The following is a 26,275-nucleotide window of genomic DNA, read 5'->3' on the forward strand; positions in this document are numbered from 1 at the left end:
AATCTTTTCTAACAATATACACTACAGTTCAAAAGTTTGGGGTCAGTACATTTTTATTCTTTCTTTTTTTGAAAGAAATTAAAACTTGTATTCAGCAAGGATGTGTTAAATTGTTAAGAAGTGATAGATTTATATTGTTAGAAAAGATTTATATTTTGAATAAATGCTGTTCTTTTTAACATTTTATTCATCAAAGAATCTTGAAAAAAGTATCACAATTTCCAAAAAAATAATTGGCAGCACAACTGTTGATAATTCTAATAATAAATCAGCATATTAGAATGATTTCTGAAGATCATGTGACACTTTACACTGGAGTAATGGCTGATGGAAATTCAGCTTTGCATCACAGAAATAAATGATATTTTAAAGGATATTAAAATAGAAACCATTATTTTATATTGTAATAACATTTAGCAAGATTACTGTTTTTTTTTTCTGTATGTTTGATCAAATAAATGCAGCCTTGATGAGCATAAGAGACTTCTTTAAAAAACATTATAAGTCTTACTGATCCCAAACTTTTGAACGGTAGTGTATATATTAAGATTATTTGATGAATAGAAAGATCAAAAGAACAGCATTTATTTACTTACTGACCCTAAACTTTTGAACGGTAGTGTATATCAATATTGGCTGAGAAAATCCTCTAAATGAACATAATTTAAAGACATTATTGTGGCAAACAAGTAAAACACTGCATAGACATTATAAATTGGCTTTAGAAGTAAATATATTGTGATTCAGCTTCCAGGTGAAAAACACCTACCAGGTGTGACCCAATGACATTTACTCTAGACATCCCAAGAATATTGCTGAACTGCTAGTTTTGTTAAGAAATGATGCAAATCTTTTTTTGCAGGTATGTGTCCTGTTGCATTAAGAAAAAAAAAACTAGTTATAATTCTATACAGTATGTAATATAGTCTGTGTTACAGTATTAATTAGAGATAATACTATTTAAGGTTGTGTGAATTTACCCAGTATTCAGTAAACTGCACTGATTCTCATCTCTTATATTCAGTATCTTCTGTAAAATGATATTGGTGGATGAAAGCCAGAGTGTGGCGGGCTACACGCGTGATGGCTTGTGGTGGGAGAGAGGTAACGGAGTGCTTGTGTAGCTTTGGTGAGAAGGACAGCATGGTGCTCTCACAACAGCCTGAGCATCATTAACCAGTAGAGATGATGTATGACTTGCATTGCCTACACCAAATGTGACGACGTTAATGAAGCATCTCAAACAACACCAAATGAGAACCTATGGTGTGTGTGTGTGTGTGTGTGTGTGACTGAGGGGGCAGAACCTTTGTCCATCTATTGTTATGTATGACAGAATTCAGCACTCCCGTGAGAACAGGAATGTTTGTGTGTTTGTGGAACAGAGAGAATAAGGAAGATGGGTAGAAATCCTATTATGTAATTTTCCTTAATACGATATCTCTAAAATAGTGGTCATCAACTGGTTTAGTTTCAGGACCCAGATTTGGACATCAAGTGCTGGATTAATACAGTACGAAATTTATATCATATAAAAAGTAACAAAAATACCCAACACAGGTTCATTGAAAATATAAGTGTTTTAAATCTATTTTGAAGACCCATCTCTTTTCTGCTGCTTTTAACTGTTCTTAGCTACATGGGGTTTGTTTAATGTTTTGTTGTGTGTGTGTGTGTGTGTGTGTGTGTGTGTGTGTGTGTATATATATGTTTTGTAATTTTGGGTTGTGTTGTTTTTAAACGTGCTATAGTGATTACGTGGCCTTGTTGCGCGTTTCATGGCAGTTTGAAAGTGAAATGTCCAGTGAGTGGCACTAAAACACGCTTTCAATACTTGACTGTGGCCACGTTTTTATTACGTTGGTTCAGGTACTGAGCAAACCTACTGTGTTAGAAAACCCATGCATATGAAGCTGGATATGTGATGCTAATGTTCAAAAGTATCAGTTTTCAATTGTTTTGAAGTCATAACATAATATTGTGCAAGGAATTGTGAGAAAATGAGGCTTTCTTCAAAACTCTGGACCTGTAAATCATACTTTGTGTGAAAAGGAATAAAAGCTGTCAGATTTTAACTGCCTCTAGTGTTAATTTCAACTGGAAACTGCAGCGATTCGTGTGTATAGTTATGTTTTTTGAGTTTTGGATAAATATAGGTAGAGGCATGTATTTCCAACAAGCCTGGGTAGAAAATAACCTTGAAATTAAACATAGGCCCATTAATATGCCAAATTATTAACATGAAAAAGACTGAATGAGAATTTTTTTTTTTTTAAAAGGCCTTGACAGGCGCAAAGAATAGCACACTGGATCCTCTGTCTGTTATATACAACACTGTTACTCCAGCAACTGCTCAGAAATGCCCCAATCCTCTGTTATTAGTTCTAAAGTGATGCATACAATTAAGGTTTGGACTGTTTCTAAGCAAAATGCTAAATTGTAAGAAGTTCTATATACCCAAGAGGGTTTTATGACTCAATAAATAAATAAACAAACAGACAAACATAATAAAAATGTCTTTGAAATGTAGCATATCTTAAAAACGTGTCGAAATACTGACATTTTCCCTAGAGAATCATGCTACAGTGCCCAGTGTTCCTCAGCTTCTGATGGGCAGGGCATGAAATGACAAAGCACAGGATAAAATAGTAATGCTAATATTGATAGTTTGTCCATTACAGGTCAGCTAACTGTCCTCTGGAACAGTTACAAAGCTGTTAGTTTCGACTTCACAAGGCCGATCAATACGCGGGCATACTGTTTCAATTTTGCCTGCATTGATTTTCTCTATAACACCACAACCCTGCCGCATTCATCTCTCTGAAAGAAGGGAAGATTTGATTTACTGAAGAAAAATTGGAGTGCACATCACAAAGGTTTCTGCCGGCGTGGGTTTCTGACACAGAAAAGATGGATGTCCCCAGGCAGGGGTGCCTCCAGCCCCGAGGAGCTCCATTAGAGATCACTGGAGCTGCTGCTGGAAATGACTCGCGTTAGAGGAGGAGAGAGAAAGAATGAGAGAGAGATAGGGTGTGATGGTGGGAAACGAAAGTGAGAAAACATAAAAAAAAAGAGAGAGTGCAAAAGAAAGAAGAGCACAAGAATAAGCAGGAGTCTTAAGAACAACTGCCCCCGTTTCTGATAAAACCTGGTATTTCTTCAATAACTGGCACTTTTCACAAAGAGAATACAAAACAGTTTGTGAAACCCTTAAAAATGGCAATTTTTGGTCTTTCAAGAAACGGTCAGTAGAAGGTGGTACAAAAATGCTGATTGTCAATGTTGAGTGTTTCCCAATTTTTCAACCCTGTTAGCATGTATTTAATATCTAAATAGAGTTATCTAAATAAAAACCCTAATTAGTGTAATTGGTATTTCCAAAACAGGAAATAAAAAAAAAATAAAAGTATTTTTTGGGGGCAGAAAATGCTGGGTTGTAATTACTGACAAACTTATATTTACTATAAAAATTGGTGTTATCGGTATTTTCAAAACGGGTAAAATCTATAAAATCTATACATTTTTGGGAGCAAATGTTAGTTTATAACTCGTGATACATGTATATTTACTATAAAAATAAATAGTTTTAAAAAGTTTTTCTACAATAACTTGGATAACAGGGTCAAAAGTTTTTGTTTTTCATTCTATATGAGGTTTCCCTTTTTTGCAACCTTGTGACCATGTATTTAATCTAAAAAATAAAAAAAAAACATTGATGTGATTGATTTTTCCAAAACAGGCAAAAGCCAGAAAATGTAAAAATAAATAAATAAATTGTACATTTTTAGGAGAAAATGTTACGTTTACTGATGCACTTATATTTACTATAAAGAGAAAATTCCTACAGTACCTTGCATAACAGGGTCAGAAAGGTTGAGTTTTATGAAGGCAGACAACACTACAAATTGTGTAAAAGCCAGGAGGGAAAAAAAAAAAAAAGAGATGTTACTTCCTGGGCATACACATTTTGATAAAAACCATACAAAACTGTAAAAGAGGGGCGAATGCTTGTACACAGCCAAACAGCACACATTCTCTAATGGTTTGAACGAAATGAGCAACCAAAGATGATCTCATTCACAGAAACTCTTAAACCATAGTTTGCTCTTCATATCTGTGAGCTTGTGCACTACAAAAATATCCCCTTCTTTCACGCCGTCTATTCTTCATTTCATTTGCTTTCATCTTCCTCATCTTCTCCCTGACAGTGTTTGAGGGTGTGGAACTGCTCTGAGCGCAGGAGCAGAGTGAATTTCCATGCTACATTAGTCCCACCATCAGAATGCAATGAAGAAGAATATGAGAGGAAGACTCATCTGTCCTGTGAGACTCCCGCTCCTCCTCCTCTCTATCATCTCTCTTTCAGCCGACCACTTTACTGGCGTGTCATCTACATGAAAGATCATCGGTCTCTTGACCCAAATAAACATGACCACACTGATGAAACTGAAAAAAGAGAGGGAGAGAGAGGAACGGCAGGTAGCAAAAGAAAGAAAAAAAAAATGCTATCAGCAGCCTCATTTGTGGGCACCGTGTTTATTTTGTCTGGTTTTGGCAGACGCTAGCGCCACATGTTCAGCTGCTTCACCAGACGAAAGACAGGTGGATGCATTTGTCTGTCAATCTGAGATCCAATCAAAAAAGAAGGGCCATGGACAGCGCAGAATGGGACAGTCCCAAATCAGCAAGTGGAATATGTGTGTATGTGTTGGTATATGTGTGTCTTTTCCTTTGTTAGCCGGAGTGCAAAGCCCCATGGACCTCTCTGATAATGCATCCACGAGCGAGAGAGGGAGGGAGCACGTGAGGAATGAAAGCAGGAACGAGAGAAAATCACCTAACACCTCAACTCTCCTGAGGACGGTGCTGCTGTAAGCTGGATATTAAGACACAAATTGCATTCAGGCGGGTCAGTAGGTGTCAGATGATATTAGATGCCTGCCATGAGGAAACAACAACTACCATCAGCTGGGAAGGAAAATAATATTTTCATTTTCAGCCTTTTATTGAATGGAAACTTTGGGGAATACGTCTTTATAGGGGGGAGCTAGCGGGCTTGCAAATTTAACACTCCCAACAAAAGGGTGTAATCATGGCAGCTGAGTGCTCTTTGAGGAATCTGATTTCATTTCCAATGAGGAGAAAAACAAGATTTCGCTGTGTGTGTGTGTGTGTGTTGTCTCTCAACGCTTCAATGCTGTTGTTTTCTTTTGTTATCTAAAACGGTGGATGTGTGTCATTTCTAATGGTTTTACAGCAAAACCAATGCTCTATGAATATGGTGCACTTTGGTGTCCCATGACTTTTTAAACAAAGCATTAGAGGCACAGATCCTATCAATTTATTGTGACAGCTAATTGATAACTATTATCTAAAACAGTCGGATCTGAATTAGGTCTGAATTTGATTTGAGGTCTTAATCTTCTTGATATGCTGATATCAGCATTTAATATCACAACCCTTTTGTGTTGACAATCTGTGGAACTGATATTCAATTTATTGCTGTAAAAATATTTGTACAAATAATTCTAAGTCATTAATTAATTAAAAAAAGTATATGTGTTCCAAATCTTGCATCCAACCCTGTTATCACATGATTTTCACCCAAAACCCAAAAAGTAGCATCTCAAGAATTCTGCTGTCCTGTCAAATGCATTTGTCAACCCTGTTATCCAATATATAATATAATATTATATCCAATACATAATACACATTGTTATAATATTTAATTATTTTTCTTTGCTCCCAAAAGCTAGCTCCCGCCACATAATAGTTTAATGCAAGCTAAATCTACATCGCCATTTCCCATGGCAGATATTCTGTATTTGACAAACATTTTGTAATTATGATGATTATTGAATTTTTATTGCCAGAAATTACAAATCACACCACAAACTTTATCTTAAAAATATTTTTTAACAGACTCAATCACCATTTTTATCCTTTTTGTGGTAAGTTCCAAGTGAATCACTCCCTTCCAGCTTTTCAATCCATGATTAGATGTGAAAATAACCCACTGTACACATGCAGCTGCAAGTTGCATGTTGCATTGTGAGTGCGTGTCCCTTCTTTTACTTCCAGATGTTGTTCTCTCTTCTAGTTACCGATCTCCAGCTCTCCAGCATTTTTGCCCATGACCTTCTGGGTAATTGAGCAGAAGTATTGATGTAACAGCAGGGTCTGATTGTGATTTATTAAACACACTCTGAGACTGTGCCAGCGTCACCACGCGCCCATCGCATACTATTACAAAAGTCATCAATAGCTCTGCTACATAAAGGCCAGTAATGGGGAGAGAGCCAAGAGAGAGAACAGAGCGCCCTGCCATTATATGACTGCAGAATACTGAGAGGAAAGAACAGAGAGAGAGAGAGAGAGAGAGAGCACAAAATCTTGATACAACAAACCACAGAAATTGAACTACAGAGTCAATGAGCTTCTTGGGCAACAAACTAGATTAGAGAAAAGCAGTGCATGACTGCTTCATTACGGGATATTTCTGTGTGTTTACAGAGATAAATATAGCTCCTTATGTTTCCTTCAGTAATGGCCAGGTAGCATTCACTGGCTTTCATCCCATTCCAACAGCAATGCATCATACACAGAAACCGAAGCAATAAGACATAACCCAGGCTCAGAAGCCTGACTGTAAGACTCCATTAGAGCCCATAATGGGCAGAAATGTAGGTTTAGTATATTGTGAGAGAGGTATATAATATGAGGTCTAATGATTACGGATGATTTGGTATGGGGTACAGTAGGATGCAGGTGTACTAATAAACAGAGGAGAGCTGAACTGTGCTGGGAAAAGATCCCACACCTATCACTATAGACGTCTGTTCACAGACCACCTGGTGCATGATCCCCAAAAAATTTAATTAAATATTAAAAATAACGTTTAAAAATTATTGCATGTTAATACTAGACAACATAATTTCATAAATAATTCAGTGCCAGTAACTGAATGGTTGATACTCCAAGTAGATGGCAGGTATTGCAGCTTTACGCTGATTGCTTCCCAACATAAAATGGAAAAAGTAGTAGTAATAGTACAGGATGATGAAAACGAAGAAGAAGAAGCAGTATGCAGCTACTACTGCCACACAAAATTATGATTATGACCAAGACACTCATATTTTGAGTGTAATTCATTGGCCAAAAAAGAGAAAACACAACAAAATAAATAAAATTAATGAAAGAAAGAAAGAAAGAAAGAAAGAAAGATGAATAAATATGAATTTGACTGGTGGTATTGTTGTATTATTTTCTATTTAATTTCTACAGACATCATAATTTTGTTATTGTGAATTATTTGGCCACAATAATCATTAGGGATGCACCGATACCGATACTGGTATCGGTATCGGGCCCGATACCGGTCTCCTGTACTCCTACTCGTACTCGTTAAAATGCCCCGATACCAAACGCCGATACCACACAGCATGTGATAAGCGCCATATTCAAACAAAGAAGCACCAACAACAGAACAACAGACAGCAGAAAGGAAAAAGTGGTATCGGTGCATCCCTAATAATCATGCAGTGAAAATCCGATATTGTGACAACCCGATCACCAATCTGATTAGTTGGCTTTATCCCAAGTTCCAGTAAGAAAGTAAGTCTGGCTGTAAACAAAGTCAGGTTAAAGGGATAGTTGATGATGACAGAATTTTCCTTTTTGGGTGAACTATCCCTTTAACCAGTGTGATACAATAATGCTTTTGAGGAAAAACTAATCACTGGGTCATTAGTGGTATAATCAATTTCAGTTTACTTCTGTGGCATTACAAGTGTTCCCTTCATTTTCAAGATAACGAAGAGTAAGATGGTGAATATATATAATAATATGGTGTCAGCAGCACATTTGGTCCAAGTCATATAACTGAAGTTGTACCTGAAAGTAGAGCAGCCCCAGGCTCCGTGCTTATCTGTGAGGATGTTCACAATCTTCTGGATGAGCTGGGTGGACGTGACGTGATCCCGGTACTTGGCAGCCCTGATCAGGTGATCGCACATCTTCTCCTCATCGCGTTTCTCAGCGGCATACTGAGCACATTGAGACTGCAGACAGAAGAAAACCACTCCTGTGAGTAATCATGCTCTTATATGCATTCATTCAATCAATGAAGATATTAAACCGTTCATTCAAAATATATATCCCTATTTGTGACCCTGGACCACAAAACTTACATTTTTCGAAACTGAGATTAATACATAATCTGAAAGCCGAATAAATAAGCTTTCCATTGATGTATGGTTTGTTATGATAGGACAATATTTGGCTGAGATACAACTATTTGAAAATCTGGTGCAAAAAAATCAAAATATTAAGAAAATCGCCTTTAAAGTTGTCCAAATGAAGTTCTTAGCAATGTATATTACTAATAAAAAATTAAGTTTTGATATATTTACGGTAGGAAATTTACAAAATATCTTCATGGAACATGATCTTTACTTAATATCCTAATGATTTTTGGCATAAAATAAAAATCAATAATTTTGACCCAAACAATGTATTTTTGGCTATTGCTACAAATATCTCCGTGCAACTTAAGACTGGTTTTGTGCTCCAGGGTCACATTTAAAAGCTACAATACAAACTTGTCACATACAAACAAGTTGAAGGCACAAGTGTGCTCCTGTGCTACTTTTACCTGAGAAGAATGCTGTCTATCAGAACGGGTGAAGAAAACAAAGCACACTACATCATTAGAGTGTGTGTTGACGCCTCAGCGTATGAGTGTGTGTGTGTGTGTGTGTGTGTGTGTGTGTGTGTGTGTGTATGCAGTAACTCCATACACACAGGAAACAAATGGAACTCTGGGTCATTTCCAGGCTGTTGTCACAGTGATTAATAACACTGGACATGTATTTGCTAACGCCTTTGGGCTACGCTAAAAAATGTAGAAACTACCCATAATGCACAAGGAGACATTTTTCTTTGTCAGAATTTGTTATTGAACTCAAATGCAATCCTTTAACAAAGCACCTCGCACTGCAAATATCCCTCTGATAAAACTTCAATTCTGTTTTTATCTGGTACTACCCAAAGTAGAAAAGTAAATGAATAAGCCGTCCTCTGCGGAAACCAATGTCCCAATCAGAATCAATAAATCAGGAGATGAGTAACAAAGCTGGTGAGATGCTGGAATGAATTCAACCCAGAATAAGCGAAAACAGCCCACCAAGCGCAAAACAACATGGGTTCGTTTTTTTCCCGGTGCCTCTTATCTGATTCTGATGCAACGTCTAGCAAACAGCAATCAAGCGGAAAGGTTACGGCAACCAGTATAGCTTGTTTTAATGTAATTCCCTCTGCTTCATCCATTGTGTGTTATGGCCCTAAATTAAATTAGCTTTGGACAGCAACCGCCTCAGACAACAAATACAGTGAAGGCAGATGCCAAAGCCTGCCTCGGCAAAGTTAGTGGTAAACGCTCCAAAGTGCCTTCTAATGGGCCCTCCTCTCCAATTTGAGGATCGACTCTTCATGTATGACAGAAAATCCATAGAGATAAATCACATTAGGGGGGCTTCCCTCTCCTAATTATCAATCTGTGTCTCATTTCGCTGTTCTTAACTCTGCAGTGACCTTAAAGCCATGAGAAGAGGATGGTGGAATAAAAGAGAGATAAAAGGCAAAGGGTGAATCTTTAAATGTGAACCTATTTGAGTGTCTAGTGTAACAAAAGAGCGGGAATAAAGGAACGGAAAAAAAGACAGCGATTTGTCTCTGTTCGGCGTGGAAGGTCACGTCTGGATAAGAAATGGAAAATTCTAGATGGGTAACATTCGTTTTGATGAAAGAATGGAGGAAAGAAAAAACAAGCAAAAGAACGGGTTTGACAACAATAAAAGGTGCACATAAATATTATTAATGACTTATGTAATCAAATACTTTTTTACATATTGTAATATTATTTTTATAAGACCTTTTAAGTTTGTAATATTTAGAATTTGTAATATTCATTGAAATAAACCGTTTTGAAGTTTGTTCTGAAGGTGATTTCTGAATCGGAAACAAAACGAGCAATCATCCATATTTTTTTAATTGTTCCCTTCAACGACTGATTAACACATTATTAATTAGCCGTCGTGAGCTCAAACACTTTGGCATAAACAGGCACTTTATCAACTAGTGTCAACGGCACCAAATCCCTGAGCTCCATAATGGGCTTCGTAATTTTCATGAACTTCCTGACAAATGGCTTCCTTGCAGCTGAACATACAGGCTGCATTATAGGAAACATTCAGGTGAACTACACAGCAGTGACATTATCATCACGTTTGGGGCTGTAATTCTGAAGTGACGTCATAAGACTTCTGGAAACCCTACAAGGTGAACTTAATTCAAAGGGTCTTGCACATGTTTGGCAGTCCACTGAAGAGGGAAGCAAAATCTGCAGTCACAGTGCGGCTGAAGCTGAAGCCATAGAGGCAGAGAGAAAACTATGAAAGCAATGTGTTTATGACTTCAGACAGAGTAATCATCCACATCTCCAAATGTTCTGTGTTCTGGAGAACTGAAACGGACAGGGTCAGCACTCATTTCCTTCAACGGACTACACCCATGACAAAACATTAGAGCCATATTATTGTAAAAAATCTGTATCGTCTACAGTAGTCTAGAACTATTTATTCAGCACTTCAATAAAGGTCCAAATAAAATGCATATTTTGGAGTTTGACAAAAGTAGGCAACTGAATTAACAAGATATGTGACCCTGGAGCACAAAAGCAGTCTTAAGTCGCTGGGGTATATTTGTATTGTATAAACATCGATTTAAAAAATTGACCCTTATGACTGGTTTTGTGGTCCAGGGTCACATATTTAAAATGTATTTACTCCAAATTTGAAATCAAAAACAAATGGGAGCTGTTAAATTTAACATGATTAAACATGTTTAACACCTTTTTTTCAGTATGATCTGATTTTTTTTAAATCACATACACGCACACAAGTCACTTCGTGCTGTAGCAGAGCATCCATTTACTAGTAAATCATTGAGAAGAAATTACTCTCATGGGTAATTTATTAATAAATCAATCCTGATTGGGACATTTAACAAAAGTAGTCATTCACATTTTAGTTGATCATGATGAAGCTCAACTTCTTATGTGTTGTGTCAGAGCCTGCTAATTATATGTTGGAGCTAGGGCTGCATGATTAATCGCGACGAGTTAACTGACGAGTTGCGCAAAACCACGTTCATATTCGCGCGATTTTTTGCGCAGCTCATCAGTGAACAACGGCTCTGTGTAGTTAATGCTGCTCAATGTGAAAGCACGCAGGTGATGGAGATTTACCGCTGATTACAGAACCGTCTTTACTGACAAGATGTGCATTAAATATCGCATGCGATTAATCGTGCAGCCCTAGTTGGAGCATTATTTTGTTTTATAGTAATATTTGCTGCATGTTTCCACTTGTAGAAAGCTGCAGATGTAAATAAATGAACAATACCATTGACAAGAATGGTAGCCCCCTTTATGTCTTTTTTAGAAAGAGAGTATTTCAACAAACTGCATTGGTTTCTGAAATCTTCTGAATGTGTGGCAATAGGTTTCGGTAGTGCTGGGCGGTATGACCAAAAATTTATATCACGGTATTTTTCAAAATTATACCGGTTTCACGGTACATGACGGTATTTTTTTTTCATGCATGACCGGGTGTTAACCATATTTTCTACTGATTGAGAGAGGAAATACTGCAGTATATTGACTTAGAATGCCCTATTTTACTGTCATGATGAGTGAATATTGTCAAAAAATACCACACTAAATAGTGACTAAACACGACCCCTTTTAATACATGTTAACCAGAACCGGTATTCGGTATGAACCGGTATACCGCCCAGCACTAGGTTTCGGTATAAAATCCAGGCCTATTGTTGCATAGGCCAGTGGAACAAAAATCACTTTTAAATAAGTTTTTCACATTCAGAATTAATAGGGAACTAAAGCAAAACAACATACCGATGACTAATCTTTTCCAGTGTTAGCAGATCCCAACATTTCCTTGTAACAAGATATGAACAATCATGGGCTGCAGGTTTACCCTCTCCTCCCTAAACAGGGTAGCAAGGTTAAACAAAATAATCATCATCTGCCAGGGACCAGAACTCATTATGTTGCGGAGGATATGCACGCGCCACTCAGAGAAACAAAATGAAAAACGAGCGTACGCCATGTTCGTCGGCCAATCAAATTCGAGAGATTTTCATTGCACTTGATCTTTTGACCCACTTTCTTTCCAAATTTAAAGTCGCAGCGTAAAAATTACAGCCAGGGGAATTCAGACAAAAGCAAGCTGGGAAAGTGAAAAGTGACAACCAAGAAAAATGACGGCTTAAAAGTACAATAGCGAACAAAAGTCACAGAATGACAAAGGCTGACAGGGACTTAAATTCTGGAGCGATACTGCTGTCAGCCAATGCCTCTCTGTATTGATTTCCCTCCATCCCTTGTTCCCTCGGCGATAGATGGAGCAGGAATCTAGAGTAAAGCAACTAGAAAGACAGAAAATGTTACCACCCCCTTCCCAGAGTCAGGGTGACCATCAAGGTTAACACAGGTGTAACAACTTATCAAAGTATCTCTGGCTTCTCTCTTCCCCTCCTTCATTTCGTGCTTTTAATGGACTAGTCACAATGCGTAGATGGCAGATTCTTCATCTTTCCTCCCACCCCTTCTCCAAAAAAAAGGCATTTATTTGGATCCATTACTCTACATGGGCAGCTGACTCCTGCAACTTCAAGGTCACGCCGTGTGAGAAATTGTAGGAATTAAGTGTCCTTTGAGGTGAAAAATAGTCAAATGAAAGAGATGTGCGGCGAGTGAAAAATGAATACGTCTGCCGGCAGGCGACGAGGAGCAGGTGTGGATGAATGTGAATGTGGGATAATATTTTTACTTCTGGTAAATAAGGGAAAAGCATTTGGTCCTGAGCCCAATGAACAAAAAACTACAAGCAAAGCGTCACTGTTGGGAGGGCGATAACACGGGTCAAATGAACAGTATGAAAAGATATCTTCACACTCAATATCAAGTAAAAGCTAACAAAAAAAAGCAAGAGAGTGAAAGAGAGAACAATGACCTCGTTCTATCACATCCGAGAGATCAGGCCTTGTGGCCCAGTATCCTCCACATTTCATTTCTAATAAAGAAAGACTCTCATTAAAGAAGGAAGTCACTCTCTTTCCCTAAATCTGTCCTTTCTTTTCTCCCTCGCAGGTATCGGCCGCCATTGTACAGTTGTTACCGGAAAAATCTTTTCCGTATTAGGGATCCTATTAGAAAGAGAACACTAAAAGATAATTGGATTTCCAGCGGTTATCTCTGTGTCCGTCAGGACCCGAGAGAGAGAGAGAGAGACAGGAGGGGAGCTGGGGAGTGTATAAAGGCATATGTTATCCATCTAAGTAATAAAAATGTGTCTAAATCACTGGTATCCACCATCTCTTCTGGTGGATTTGAAACCTGACAGGGAACAAACATAAATTTATTTTTATTTCCTAAATAATTCACCAACTAGAGAATACACTGGAACAAAGGCCGTCTTCAATGCTGCCACCTTTCTCTTAAGACCCATTCCTCAACTGAACAACACACTGTAGCAGTCTGTGCTTCACATACAAGCGCCCTGCTATTGAATAATGTTCAATAAATTTAGTGTTTTCAGATCTGCAGTTTGTTTGATTTGATCTGAAACAGACATTAAACTGTTACAATGTTGCATTTTCACTTTGGTTCAATTCAATACAGTGCCTCACAGATTCCTTCTCCAATGATCTATCAGCTATGCGTCGTGGTTATCATATGGATATTAGTAGTGTTTTGGTTTCTGGATCGGACTGCATTCTCACCATATTAAATCATATCAGATCCGAGTGTGATTGTGGTATTCCTACTAAGGGAGAAAACGCATCTGAATCAAATCCTCCTTATAAACTAAGACTGAAAACACTTCATTTCACTTAGGATTCATTTTCTAAACAATGTTTGAGTAACAACTATTCGAGCAAGATTGGGATCTGCATCTTTTTTTACTAAAAGAGAAGTGTCTTCTCTCAGTATTGACAACCCATTGAAATAAACAGGACCTATTCATGATTACATTACAACATTAGGTATATAACTGGTTTATGTAATATAATTTGGTATATTAGGTATATCAGAAGGAATTTAGACACTATTATAATTTGTCACTAATATAACAGTGCGATAGTACCCTCATTTTTGTTTTTATTTATTTATTTGTTTTATTCACCTTTTAATTCTGGTTTATTTACTTATTTTATTTTAATTATTCATTCATTCATGCATATATTGTCTGCTATCAGTACCTCGATTTTTATTTTACTCATTAAATTAATCAAAATCCTAAATCCTGAAAGGAGGTGCATCAGGCAGTAAAACAATAAAGAAAGTCGCAAAAATTGTAGCTTTAATTGCAGTATTCAACAAAAGAAGTTCAAAGTAAAATGAGAAGTGATGTGGAAAAAATAATATACCATAATTACAGACATTTCTACCCAGGCATTATTCGATTTCTCAGAGGACCCCTGAGTTTGCCAAAAAAAAACTAGGTACTTTTCTCCAAAATTTTTACGTAGGTTGTATGACAAAAACACAGATGTGAAATACAAATTTACCTAACCTTCTCAAAGAAAATTAGCCCCGTTCTAATATTGCTTCAGTAACTGTAGATCACAGACAACTAACAGGTGAATCTTCCTCATTCTGAATGTAGTCAAGGCTACAGCATTACACAGCAATTTGTGAACGAAACAATATTGAGAAACAAAATGCAAACTTCTCCATCAATTCTGGTTCTCATATGTCTCATATTTCATGTTGTTCCCTTAAACATCCAAATCCTGTGTAAACCGCTCTTCAGGATGGAAAGGCAGTGTGATCCCCACGGGGGCATCTTTCACTGGCCTGTTATTTTTATTGTGGCCGTGCAAAATGAAACCAGTGGCTCAGAGAAGATGGCAAGTGCCGGAATAGAGGAAAATCAATACGGCAATATCAGTGCTGCACTTATCGGAGTCTCCCTGCTTTTCAGGGGTCACAGAGGAGCAACTATATCTAAGCGAGGGATTCAATGCTGAGATGGATTCTTGAGAAATCTGTGCTGTGACTGAAAAGCCATATTGTGGGAAATAAAATACACTTCGACAACTATGTCTCCAGACGTATCTAGTTTTTCAGTTTAATTTTTGTAAACAACTGAGTGATTTTCCACGGACACCCTGGCTATATGAGATGGGCCCACAGTTTGGGAAGCACTGACTTAAACGCTGCCATCTAGGCCCTAATCAAAGTGTGATCCATAACCATCACAAGTAACTGTGACCCAACTATCCATGCCCTATTTCCCTCTACAAACTACTGTACATCAAACCAATCAAAAGATTCCCAGCCATCTGTCTGTCCAACATCGGTTTCTCTTATTAAAGAGAGTTTGGGTCAATGAAGCATCACAGCATATGGCTTTCATTATGGAGCACTTTAAACTCAAAGTGAAAAAAAATGGCATAATTGCACCTGATTTCCTAAGTCATGTGAAACCGTCTGCTCCACAGAGAACAGCATTATGTGAGATTTCAAGTAGAGGATTAAATAGTATAGTGCCCTTTTATTCATGCAATCTTGCACAACATTTTCACCTCATTTTTTAAAATAAATATATGTAACTGAAGACTGTAAAATGATAAGAAAACATAATGTGCTTTTTGTACAGTTTTTTTGGCATCCATATAATGTGCCTGGCACTGATAATCTGTGCATTTTTTCCGCATTTGGCAGAATACCCAGCAGTATTTGTGAGAATAATACATTCTCCACCGTGCTGTGAGTGAGGCTGGAAAAGCAGAAAGAATCGGACCAGAGGGGCCAATTAGAGAGAAAAAGGGAAGCTAAGCACGTCCCCAGTGTGCGGCCGTCTTCCACTGAGCGTCTGGGAGAACTTAGTCAATCCTGGGAATTTGGGGCAGTGGGAATGATGAGGAAGGGTGTTCCGAGGTTCCCTCTAAATGTCACTGTGAGGTAAGGAAGCTTGTTTAAGCGGGGTATGTTCGAGCAATACTGCCAGCTCTCATCTGTTTTACAGGACACACGCCTGCAGGCGCTCTTATAGTGTTGAGTGTTACTGTTGCAATGAGACGCCAGCCCATATAAACACATGGCTATCAGCAGTATATTTTATCTATTAAAATAAATAATTAAAATAATGTTTTTGACCTTTAAATCAGTATATTAGAATGATTTCTGAAGGATCATGTGACCGTGAATACAGGAATAATGGATGCTGAACATTCACAGGAATAACACTGCAAAACTAATTTTTATAAAAGTTTTGTTTCGCTTTTATTTAAAATATTTATGAAGTTTGACATGCTGAATATGAAAATCACATTACTTTTTTGTGTCATTAACGGTGCTCATGAAAACTAAAAAATATGTTGACAAGCTAACCTGTTATTAGTCATGCATAAAAATGACGTGCTACATGCATAATACTGAGCTAACAACAAGTTTGACATAAACAGTTTGCAAAAGTGAGTCGCCCAAAACTTCAGAAGTGTATGACTGGAATGTTGCAGAAAGCACTAGAATATTACAGAATATTACAGAATGTTACAGAAACTTTAGAATGTTCCCGTCCTCGCAAAAGCAAAATATATCTTAAAAAAAATAATAATAAAAAAAATAAGTAAACAAATTTGTTACATTGTGTAAAGTACATTTGAAAATATATTAAAATAGTAAAAAAAAAATAAAAAAAAAATATATATATATATATTATTTTAAATTATGATAATATTTCAGAATATCACTGTAAATTTCTACTATATTTGCCTTGAGGAACATAAAAGACTTCTTAAAAAAATATGAAAAAAATCTCATCAATCCCAAACTGTTTTAATGATAGCTTATATGAAGTCTTAATAATGTATCATAATTACACACGCTGCGGTTTACTGAGTGAGTCATCTGAAAGATTCAATGAGGAAGTCAGACTGATTCATTTGCCCATCAGTTTAACTGATTAGTTAGAAAGAATCTGTCAAATTTAGCAGCTTGTTTTCAATTCCCAACTGTATATTTGATAAGGACTGTAGTGAGTTGTAGTGGACCAAACTTCTGCAGATTCAGCAGAGGGACAATGCCACTCTTGAATTAAAGTACAAGAAACACTGACTTGCGTTCAACTTTGCTCCTGCAGTGGCGAATAAAGTGATTCTGATTCTCTGAGCTGATAATGAATCAGAACTCCTTTGTTTTCTGAAAACGGTGAGACGCTGGGTGAAGCGTTTGAGGGAAGCTGCCAAAATAAGCGTACAGGCCCAATCACACACAAAACATGACCCTAACAAAGCAGACTACTGCAGAACCTTTCACAGACATGATACACGATCGCTTTCTCCGGTTTTACATGTTTACTTTTAATACTGTCTTTCAAATGTTTTCCTCTCCCAGTCTCAGTTCAGAGACCGTGCCTTGAACCTTTCTCAAAGCATAACATTTTACAACTGGAGGGTGGGAGATGTTGAACAGAGCAGAACCCACTCCCCCTTTACACTGTCACATCCAGCCAGACAGAACCAGAGGGAGGGATGGGAAACAAAAGGAAGGCAGAAATGAAGGTGCTATATTCCTGTAACTGGTGAAATTCTCCCACAAAGGGAGCACAACTGGCAGAACATGAGTCCGAAGGGAATCGTGAGGGGGAAAAGAAGCAGGTAGACAGAAATGGAGAATGATGGAAGGAATGAGAAAGCGAGACTGCAGTGATAAAAGAGGTGATGTGTGTGCGTGTTTGGTGGGGCAGCGGTGGAGGAATGCCCCATGGCTGTGCTATAAGGAATAAATCAACTGTGCTGCTATGTTTTGGTAAGATACACGCCAAACGCAATCTCTGTAGCCAAAGCTTGAAACCTTCTTCCATATAAGTTCAGTTTGGAAAGAAAACATTTGTTCTCCCTCACGTTTGGCAGCCTCTCAGTTCAGACAGACAAAACGTATTTTTTTTAATATCCTCGCGGGGGCTTAACAATTTCATTAAATCTTACAACAGTTTTTAAAATTGTAAATCAAGCCTGAAACAGAATATATCTGCAAAAAGTGAAAGTAGCTTGTTTGCACAGTGTCAAGAAAATTAAGCTATTGCTTCACTTAGAAGCAAGTCTTCAAGATCCCATGAAATGAAGTGACTTGGACTTTTTTTTTTCCTGTTAAGTTGGAGCAGGACATATTGAAGGGATTGTACTTTTTATACACTACCATTCAAAAGTTTTTTTTTTTTAATAAATTAATATTTTTATTCAGCAAGGATGCATTAAATTGATCAAAAGTGACAGTAAAAACTTACTTTGTTTTCAAAACTGATAATAATCAGATATGTAACTTGAGCACCAAATCCGCATATTAAAATAATTTCTGAAGATCATGTGACACTGAAGACTGGAGTAATGATGCTGAAAATTCAGCTTTGCATCACAGGAATAAATTACATTTTACAAAATCTATTGAAAAAAAGAAAATTATATTTAAGATTAAAAAGATATTTTAAACCATAATAATATTTCACAAAATTTACAGCTTTTACTGTATTTTTGATCAAATAAATGCAGCCTTGGTGATCATAAAAGATCTTTGAGCATTTGAACAGTAGTTTACATAGCTATGTATGTCACAGCTGTGAATTATGATTTGCTACCTGCTATTGCTAGTCAGTGGGAAGTGGTATTAGATGGTATTCTCATTTTATACATCATTTGATAGGACAACAGCCTGTAAAATGCAACAAGAGCTATCAATATTTTTGAAACACATTCATAGGGTGTCCATCCAGCCATTTAATGGGGTCTTCAACTATTGAAAACTTTTAGGAGCATCACTGACAACAGACAAGAACTCTTGTAGACTGATGCTGATAGTGTGTGTGTGTGTGTGTGTGTGTGTGTGTGTGTGTGTGTGTGTGCGCGCTCACCTCAAACTCCGCGTGCTTGTGGATGTCCTCTGCTCTCTGGCGGCTCAGAATGAACTCGGCCTCATTAGCTACACGTACCAGATGGTCCTTCATGGTGTGGCTCAGCAGTCTGTACATCAAAATCACATTGAAGTTTAAGAGTTCATACCTGACATCACATGATTCTGTCTGAATTTTTTGCTGCAATGAGGCAGTTTGTGTTGGTGACATAACTGAATCCAAATACTTTTATACGGATCCAATTAAACTAAATCATGCATATTTTTCCATTTATTAAGAAATGTACTGATCGTAAGAGATGCAATAGACACATTTATAGACACAACCCTTCAAGAACTTGAATCAAGAGATACACTGATAACTATTTCCATATTATGGCTGATATTATTAACCTGTAGGACTGCACAATATTGGGAAAAACTGACATTCCTGACATTGTTTTCCTGTGATATACAGTATATTGTGATATGAAAAAAATATTATTAGGGCCCGAGCACCGCGGTGCGAGGACCCTCTTGGATTTGCTTCGTTTATTATTATTATTATTATTCTTTTCCGAAAAGGATTGCATTTTTGAGGGCCTAAACATGCTCGAAAACTCACGAAACTTTGCACACGCATCAGAACTGGCGAAAATGTACATCTGATATGGGTTTCAGAAGTGGGTGTGGCAAAATGGCTCGATAGCGCCACCTGTAAAATTTAAACGGAGTGTGCCTCGAGCTACGTTTTACGTACACGTACGAAAATCGGTACACACGTGTAACACACCATTACCTACAAAAAAGTCTCTTGGTTCAAAATCCAAAACCCAACAGGAAGTACGTTATTTTGAATTTCCTGCACGATTTTTATTTCCAGGCCTCGTACTTTGACGAACTCCTCCTACAGTTTTAATCGGATCATCTTCAAATTTGGTGAGGGTCATCATAAGGCCTTTGTGACGTTAAATTGCGAAGATCTTGAGTTTTCGTCAAGGGGCGTGTCCCTGGCGGACTGACAAAATTTGATGTTTCGCCATGAAACAGCAAGTTGATGTAACTCAGGCAAGCAATGTCCGATCTGCCCCAAACTTCACACGTTTGATAGGTGTTACCGGGTGCGAGGGCCCTTTCATCGCTGCTTGCAGCTTTAATTATATTTTATTATTATAATAGGCTACAATTATTATGGGGGGTGCATCACACTAAGCCAATATTGATTTTATTCTGACATATTGTGCAGCTCAAAACTAAAATAAATAGTTTGTATGCTACAAGTGAATTTATGCATCACAACATTATAATGTACAGCATTTGTAGAAATCCTATAAAAGATGATAAACATCCAATAACAGCAGACACAAATAATAATAATAGGGATGCACGATATTGGATTTTTGCCGATATTTTTCAACTCATTTTGGCCGATACCGATATATTTCCTTTTGTTTGGAAAAAACACCAAGTCTCGAAGTTTTGAAAATAACTATAAATAAACTATATATCAATCGCTGCATTTTTTTCCCCTGAAAGATGCAGTGTTAACCCTAACATTTTATTTTAAGATTTAACATTTGTTGATGGTCTAAAGCAAAAGAGTTGTAAAAATTATTTAAATCTTTTACAGCTTATGATTTGTTTAAAAAATAAAACATATTACACATGAATGAATAAATCAGTATATATAAAATTATTTAATTTACAAGTGTCATGTTTGTGATTTTACCTTTAAATCAAAACATACTCATTATTTTATGACATCAATTACTGCTTTATTTAATCAGAAACACAGTCTAAATGTTATTTGTGTAGGGTATTTTACTTTTAATTTAATTAGAAGTAGGCCAACAGCACCCCCTACAGATTGAAACTCCTTACCGAACGGGCATTAGGACCCGGGGAGGCTGCCGCTGCTGCCACTGCACCTGCTATTACTGTTTACTCTATCATACACCAAACGCATCATTCTGTATGTGCTTTCACAGATTAAATGCAGCGATCCAAAGCAGAGAATCTAATCATTATTCAGACAAAACTTTGCTTCAAGAATAAGCCACACTGCTGACGTGATCTAATCACTAGCACACCCTAAGCACATGTGAGTTAATGTATTCCTCTTATCGGCAAGACATATCGGCATAATTTTTCATATTGGGCCCGATGCCGATATTTACATTTAAAGCCATTATCGGCCGATTCCGATATCAGTCCGATAATATCGTGCATCCCTAAATAATAATAATAATAAAAACATCTGCCAATATCAGTGATAAATGATGCTGTGTTGGTAAATCACGCATCCCTAATAAATAATACTGTATATAAATTCCATTATATATCATTTGACATAATAATGTTCACAAAATAGCATTAAAAAAATTGCAAAAATGAAGACATCCATTCAACTGTTAATCCGTGAAATTAGTTTTACTGATTTAATAACACAGTTGTTAGGCCATCAAAGTGTCAAGAGTACACTAAAGCAACTTAACTACACCATGTAAAACAAGCAGAAAATCATATTTAGCACAGCAGCTAAAACCACCCCACTAAAAACAACCAGCGATTGATTTGTAAATGATATGCATCTAACAAGATACAGATGCAGGGGGTGTGGAGACGGGGCGCGTCTCACCCTGGCTCATGTTTCTACATATGTAAGAACAGCCTTCCTTGGATAAACACACACACAAACTGCTCCTTATCACAGGGCATCTGATGATTACAGGGGCTGATGGGAAATCAGAAGCATCCTGCTTTTACTGCTACTGTTTGTCAGCCCTCATCCAAACCCGAAGCTGTTCTGTACATCTCAGAGTCTTGTTTGTGAATCAGCACTGCTTTTTCTGTCCATTGTGCCCTGGGTTAGCACAGATGGGGAGGAACCTGATCTTGAAACAGCATATTTACACCCCGGGCAGATTTGTAAACAACACAAGCCGCGGCCTAATAAAACACTCCCCCCAGGGACAGAGACGAGTCTCTCAGCAGGTCAGGAGGCTCAGGCCTCTGCAAAGTGGAAAAATAACAGGCGGAGGGTGGAGGGCTGAAACTCGAGCCTGGTGTGTCAGCGGTGGGCAGCGGGGGAGCGGACGTGCCAGGGACTCTGTAGTGACCCTCTCCCACCCCTCTCACCCCGACTGCCATCAATAACAGCCCGCTCTGTGTGACTGCCCTTCTCTCTATCACCATTTTGCTTTCCTGTCTTTCTTTATCGATTTTAACTTACTTCATGATATGATAGAAACAAACAAGTACCTAAATGTGCCATTATATTATTAGCATGGTAGATTATACCACGGTAAAATCATGTTTGTGCTTCTTTATATTCTATAGCTATATTATTAAATTACATGAAATTACATAATTAATATATATTACGTTATAAGGTTAAATGACAAATATTAGTGCCAAAGATACAAAAAAATTATCTAAATCATTACATTACATCATTGCACACAAAGGCTGAGGATCCAAGTGCAGTAGTTGATTAGAGGGATAATCCACAATTGTAGTCAAAACAGGCATGAGGTCAAACACAATAAGCAATCCAATAAGCAGAGTTCAGGGCTGAGGCTAACAGAGTAATCCAGATAAACAGGCAGAATATCAAGAATTATATAGGCAGATGTAATGAGCAACAGGTGAAAACAATCAGGCATGATGAGTCCAGGCAATGGGTTATGGGAAATGCAGTCCAGGATAGAGTGGCAAAGGTACGGGATGGAGTGCCCTCTGGCAGCTATCAAGAGCACTCAAGCTGGTTATCGTGACATAGTACCCCCTTAAGGAGCGGCTTCCAGACGCTCCAAAAACAAGAACAGACTTAAGTCCAGGAGGGAGGTGGAACGGGGAGAGATGGAGGGCCAGGCCCATGGACAGGAAGAAGGACTGAAGATTGAGGTTAAAAGGGGAGCCCGAGTGGAGTTGAAGGAGCAGGTGACCAGGGTGGGGGCGGTGGAGCTGGAAGCCTGGGAGGAGCAGAAGACCACAAGGGTGGAGCAAGCGGGACCGAAGATCCCCACAGTGGGGCCGATGGAGCGGAGGACCACTTCAGCGGAGCTGATGGTGCAGAGGACCACCAAGATGGCTCAGACAGAATTGGAACCCACCATGGTGGATCTGAAGGCCACCAAGGCAGAGCAGACGGAACGATAGAGGGCTCAGAGAGGTTAGAAATGGCCCCTGTGGCCATAACGAGACATTCAGAGAGTTCAGGAATGACTTTCTTGGCCGTGGCACCTCACAGGCTGGCACCAACACAGGACTGAGCTCTGGGGCTTGAGCGGGCTCATGGACTGGAGAGGGCTCTAGAACGGATTCATGGACTAGTGTGGGCTCTGGAGCAGACTTATGGGCCAGAGAGCAGTGTGCAGCCCAAAATGGCCAGCGGTGGGTCCGCCACACTGGACATCAGTCTCGGTTGCCTGGGCATTGCCTTACTAGCTTCAAGACCAATGTATAGGCTCTGGAGTGGAAGACACTACAAACACTGGGCTCGCAATCCTCAGTGTAGGGCATGCTGGAATACGCAGTCTATCAAGCTACTTGGCCACCGGAGCTTGCTGCCTACTAACTCAACTGCTGGATCTATAGTGGCAAAGTCTTCTGTCACAAAACTGCACGGGGACACGAAGGCTGAGGATCCAAGGTGGCAATCAAGGGCACTCCAGCTGGTGATCGTGACAATCACATTATTACAGATGCGCTTTGTTATTTGCATTAGCTTCCAGTTAAACTGCACATTGATTTTAAAACTCTCACTCTAAAATATAAAGTTGTACATGGAATGGCTTTTGTGACTTAGTTACCCCGCACACACCTTCTCATTTGCATTAAGCACTTTCAAGAAACTGTTAAAAACCCATCTTTTTAAAATAGCTTATCTTGATTAATTTGATTAGCTTTTCAATAGGGTGTTGTTAGCTTTTACTGTATTTTTGTACAGTATTATTTCTTTAATTTTTATAGTTTTAGTTGTTTTTACTGTTTGTAACGCTGTGGGTATGAGAAAAGTACATTATAAATGTATTATATAATAAATTTATTATTATTATTATTATTGGTGAGTTGCACCACATGACATTTTGCAACCCGCCCTAACCTTGCCTTGCCATTAAAAAAAACAACAACAAAAAAATCTTTATAAGGTTTTCTTTTCAACAATTTCATAATTTTTTAAGAGGTTTTTAATCATTATGAAATCAGCACAGACAACTTTTTAACTTTACGCTCAAAATTATAATTATACAATTATTTTATAAAATTACAAATTATAAAATTAAAAGAGGTGTTGCAGGTCATTGTATGTTTAAAGCACATTTTTATGCATTTTTTAATAAATTAATGAATATGGACGAAAACATGAGAATCACATAATTGATCCAAGTACAATGGAATTATCACCTAATATAATCACTGCACTGCCATAGTTCTCGTTTTAGTTCTTTTCTTTGGGCTAGGTAAGAATTCAAACAATGTTACAAACTCCAGTATTGAAAGTAGACATTATAATGACATATTTGATGTGCAATTTTATAACAATGATTGCACTGACATCTCTATGACAGGTGCTGGTGTCCCAGATGTTGTCTCAACCCTGACCCTGCTTTCCAAAAGAAAAGCTTGTATGTTTGAAAAAGCTGTAAAGATGGCCAGCAGTGAAGGTGGAGGAGCCTCAGTGCATCACTGCATTCATTAGCATTTCTGGAGCACTCATCAGCACGGCAGCATTCATTAACATGAATTTCCATTGCTAACATAGAAATGAGAGCCATCTGAAAGATCTAAGGGCTTGAAATTGAAGACAGATCCTTCCATCCCAAAGGGAGTCTGAGTAAAAGAGTCCTACATATGATACATAAACCCGTCTGAAAACAGCAAGATACGAGAAAGATTTCCCAAGAGGTGGGCGAGAAACTAAGGCGCTGCTGCCCTCTCAGAAACACATGGGAACCCACGGGAACAAGCCAAGTTATTGACAGACGCCTTGAACTCCAGGTCACCCTGGTGATCCCCTTTCCACATTACATTGATTTCCTCCCAAACAGAATCTGATCATACACACGGACCGTTGTAGGCCGGGAGATAATGAGGAGGCTGCTAGCAAAGGGTCAGAGGACGGGATTAGATAATTACCTGCCCTCGTTCACAAGCTCGATGAAGGCCAAGCCCGCGTTCTTCTGGATGGAATTCTGCCACTCCTGTGGAGAGAAATAAAAGAGACTTTACTCTTGGAATTAATACAACAGGGAGAGAAGGGAAGGTTGGGTTTCATCAGAATAAACATCCACATGTCAGTGATATGGAAGTATGAACCCCGACATCAAGTTTCAGTATCATCCAGGATTCAGTATCATTCTGTCAGGGTTTATTTTGTAATAATAACTGAATGACTGTATACTATATTACCCCATTGATCGCTGAATAAATAAATAAACTTGAAATACTGATTAAATGATTTAAGAAGAAAGACAGTTCCTTGTGATAAGAGAGACGTGGAACTAGCACAGTGTAAGAAACTGGGTGTTAGGGGAAAAATTCATAAATAGTTTAGTGACCATATAATTTTATATGCAGGTCGATGTGATTGACAAATCAGAATCGAGCATTCCAGAGAGCCTTTCAGAAACCTATATTAATTTTACATTGTAGATGCACTACTTGTATGTGTTTTTTTGTAACTGACTTTTATTGTTTTTTATGTTTTTCATATAAAAAAACTGCATTTATTTACTACTTTTACATTTTTAGAATGTATTGTTTTACACTTGAAAAAATATGAATTATTATTAAAATGTTACCAAAAAGTAAAATAAATACTTTTAAATTAAATAATTATTGTCAAAAGGACATGTTCTCTGTTCAAACTCTGTTCAGATGAAGGGATCACTGGGGGGAGGGAGGAAGAAACCAAAACGGTCATCTAACATGTTTAAATCCTATCCTCAATTCAAGACATTGCATTTAAACAAGCACACCGCTCACAAACTTTAACAGGTCTCACCCGGTTGCTGTAAAAGGTGTTAGTCTAAACAACTGCAGAAACCACAGCTTTCAGTGATGTTTAACAAGCCTAGGAGAAAAAGCGAATCACTGACGTTTTTCACAGCTGCGCCAACCTTTCAACACTTCCCTGTGATCGTCTCAAGAATAATAATAACATGAGTATGTACAAAGTCGCTCGTGTATTCTCAAGGGCTCTTTTCACAGAGAGACTGTCTCAGGGAGACAGGAGCATAACGCTGCGACTCTTGTCTCATTTGTTTCGGTCAACAGAGAGTGCTAGGTTGAAGT

General features: G+C 37.9%; 1 protein-coding gene across 1 annotated transcript in view; it reads right to left on the reverse strand.

The window, feature by feature from the left end:
- LOC107700305 (lipopolysaccharide-responsive and beige-like anchor protein) overlaps positions 1–26,275 on the reverse strand; it is a 251,983-nt gene that overhangs the window by 103,954 nt on the left and 121,754 nt on the right. The window contains exons 34-36 of the mRNA XM_016501927.1: positions 25,118–25,182; positions 18,999–19,107; positions 7,894–8,060 (exon numbers count right to left, since the gene is read on the reverse strand). Coding sequence (XP_016357413.1) covers positions 7,894–8,060; positions 18,999–19,107; positions 25,118–25,182 — 341 coding nt within the window. The remainder of the gene's footprint in view (positions 1–7,893; positions 8,061–18,998; positions 19,108–25,117; positions 25,183–26,275) is intronic.

This window comes from Sinocyclocheilus anshuiensis, unplaced genomic scaffold (genome assembly GCF_001515605.1).
Source record: "Sinocyclocheilus anshuiensis isolate Anshui unplaced genomic scaffold, SAMN03320099.WGS_v1.1 scaffold326, whole genome shotgun sequence".
NCBI lineage: Eukaryota > Metazoa > Chordata > Actinopteri > Cypriniformes > Cyprinidae > Sinocyclocheilus > Sinocyclocheilus anshuiensis.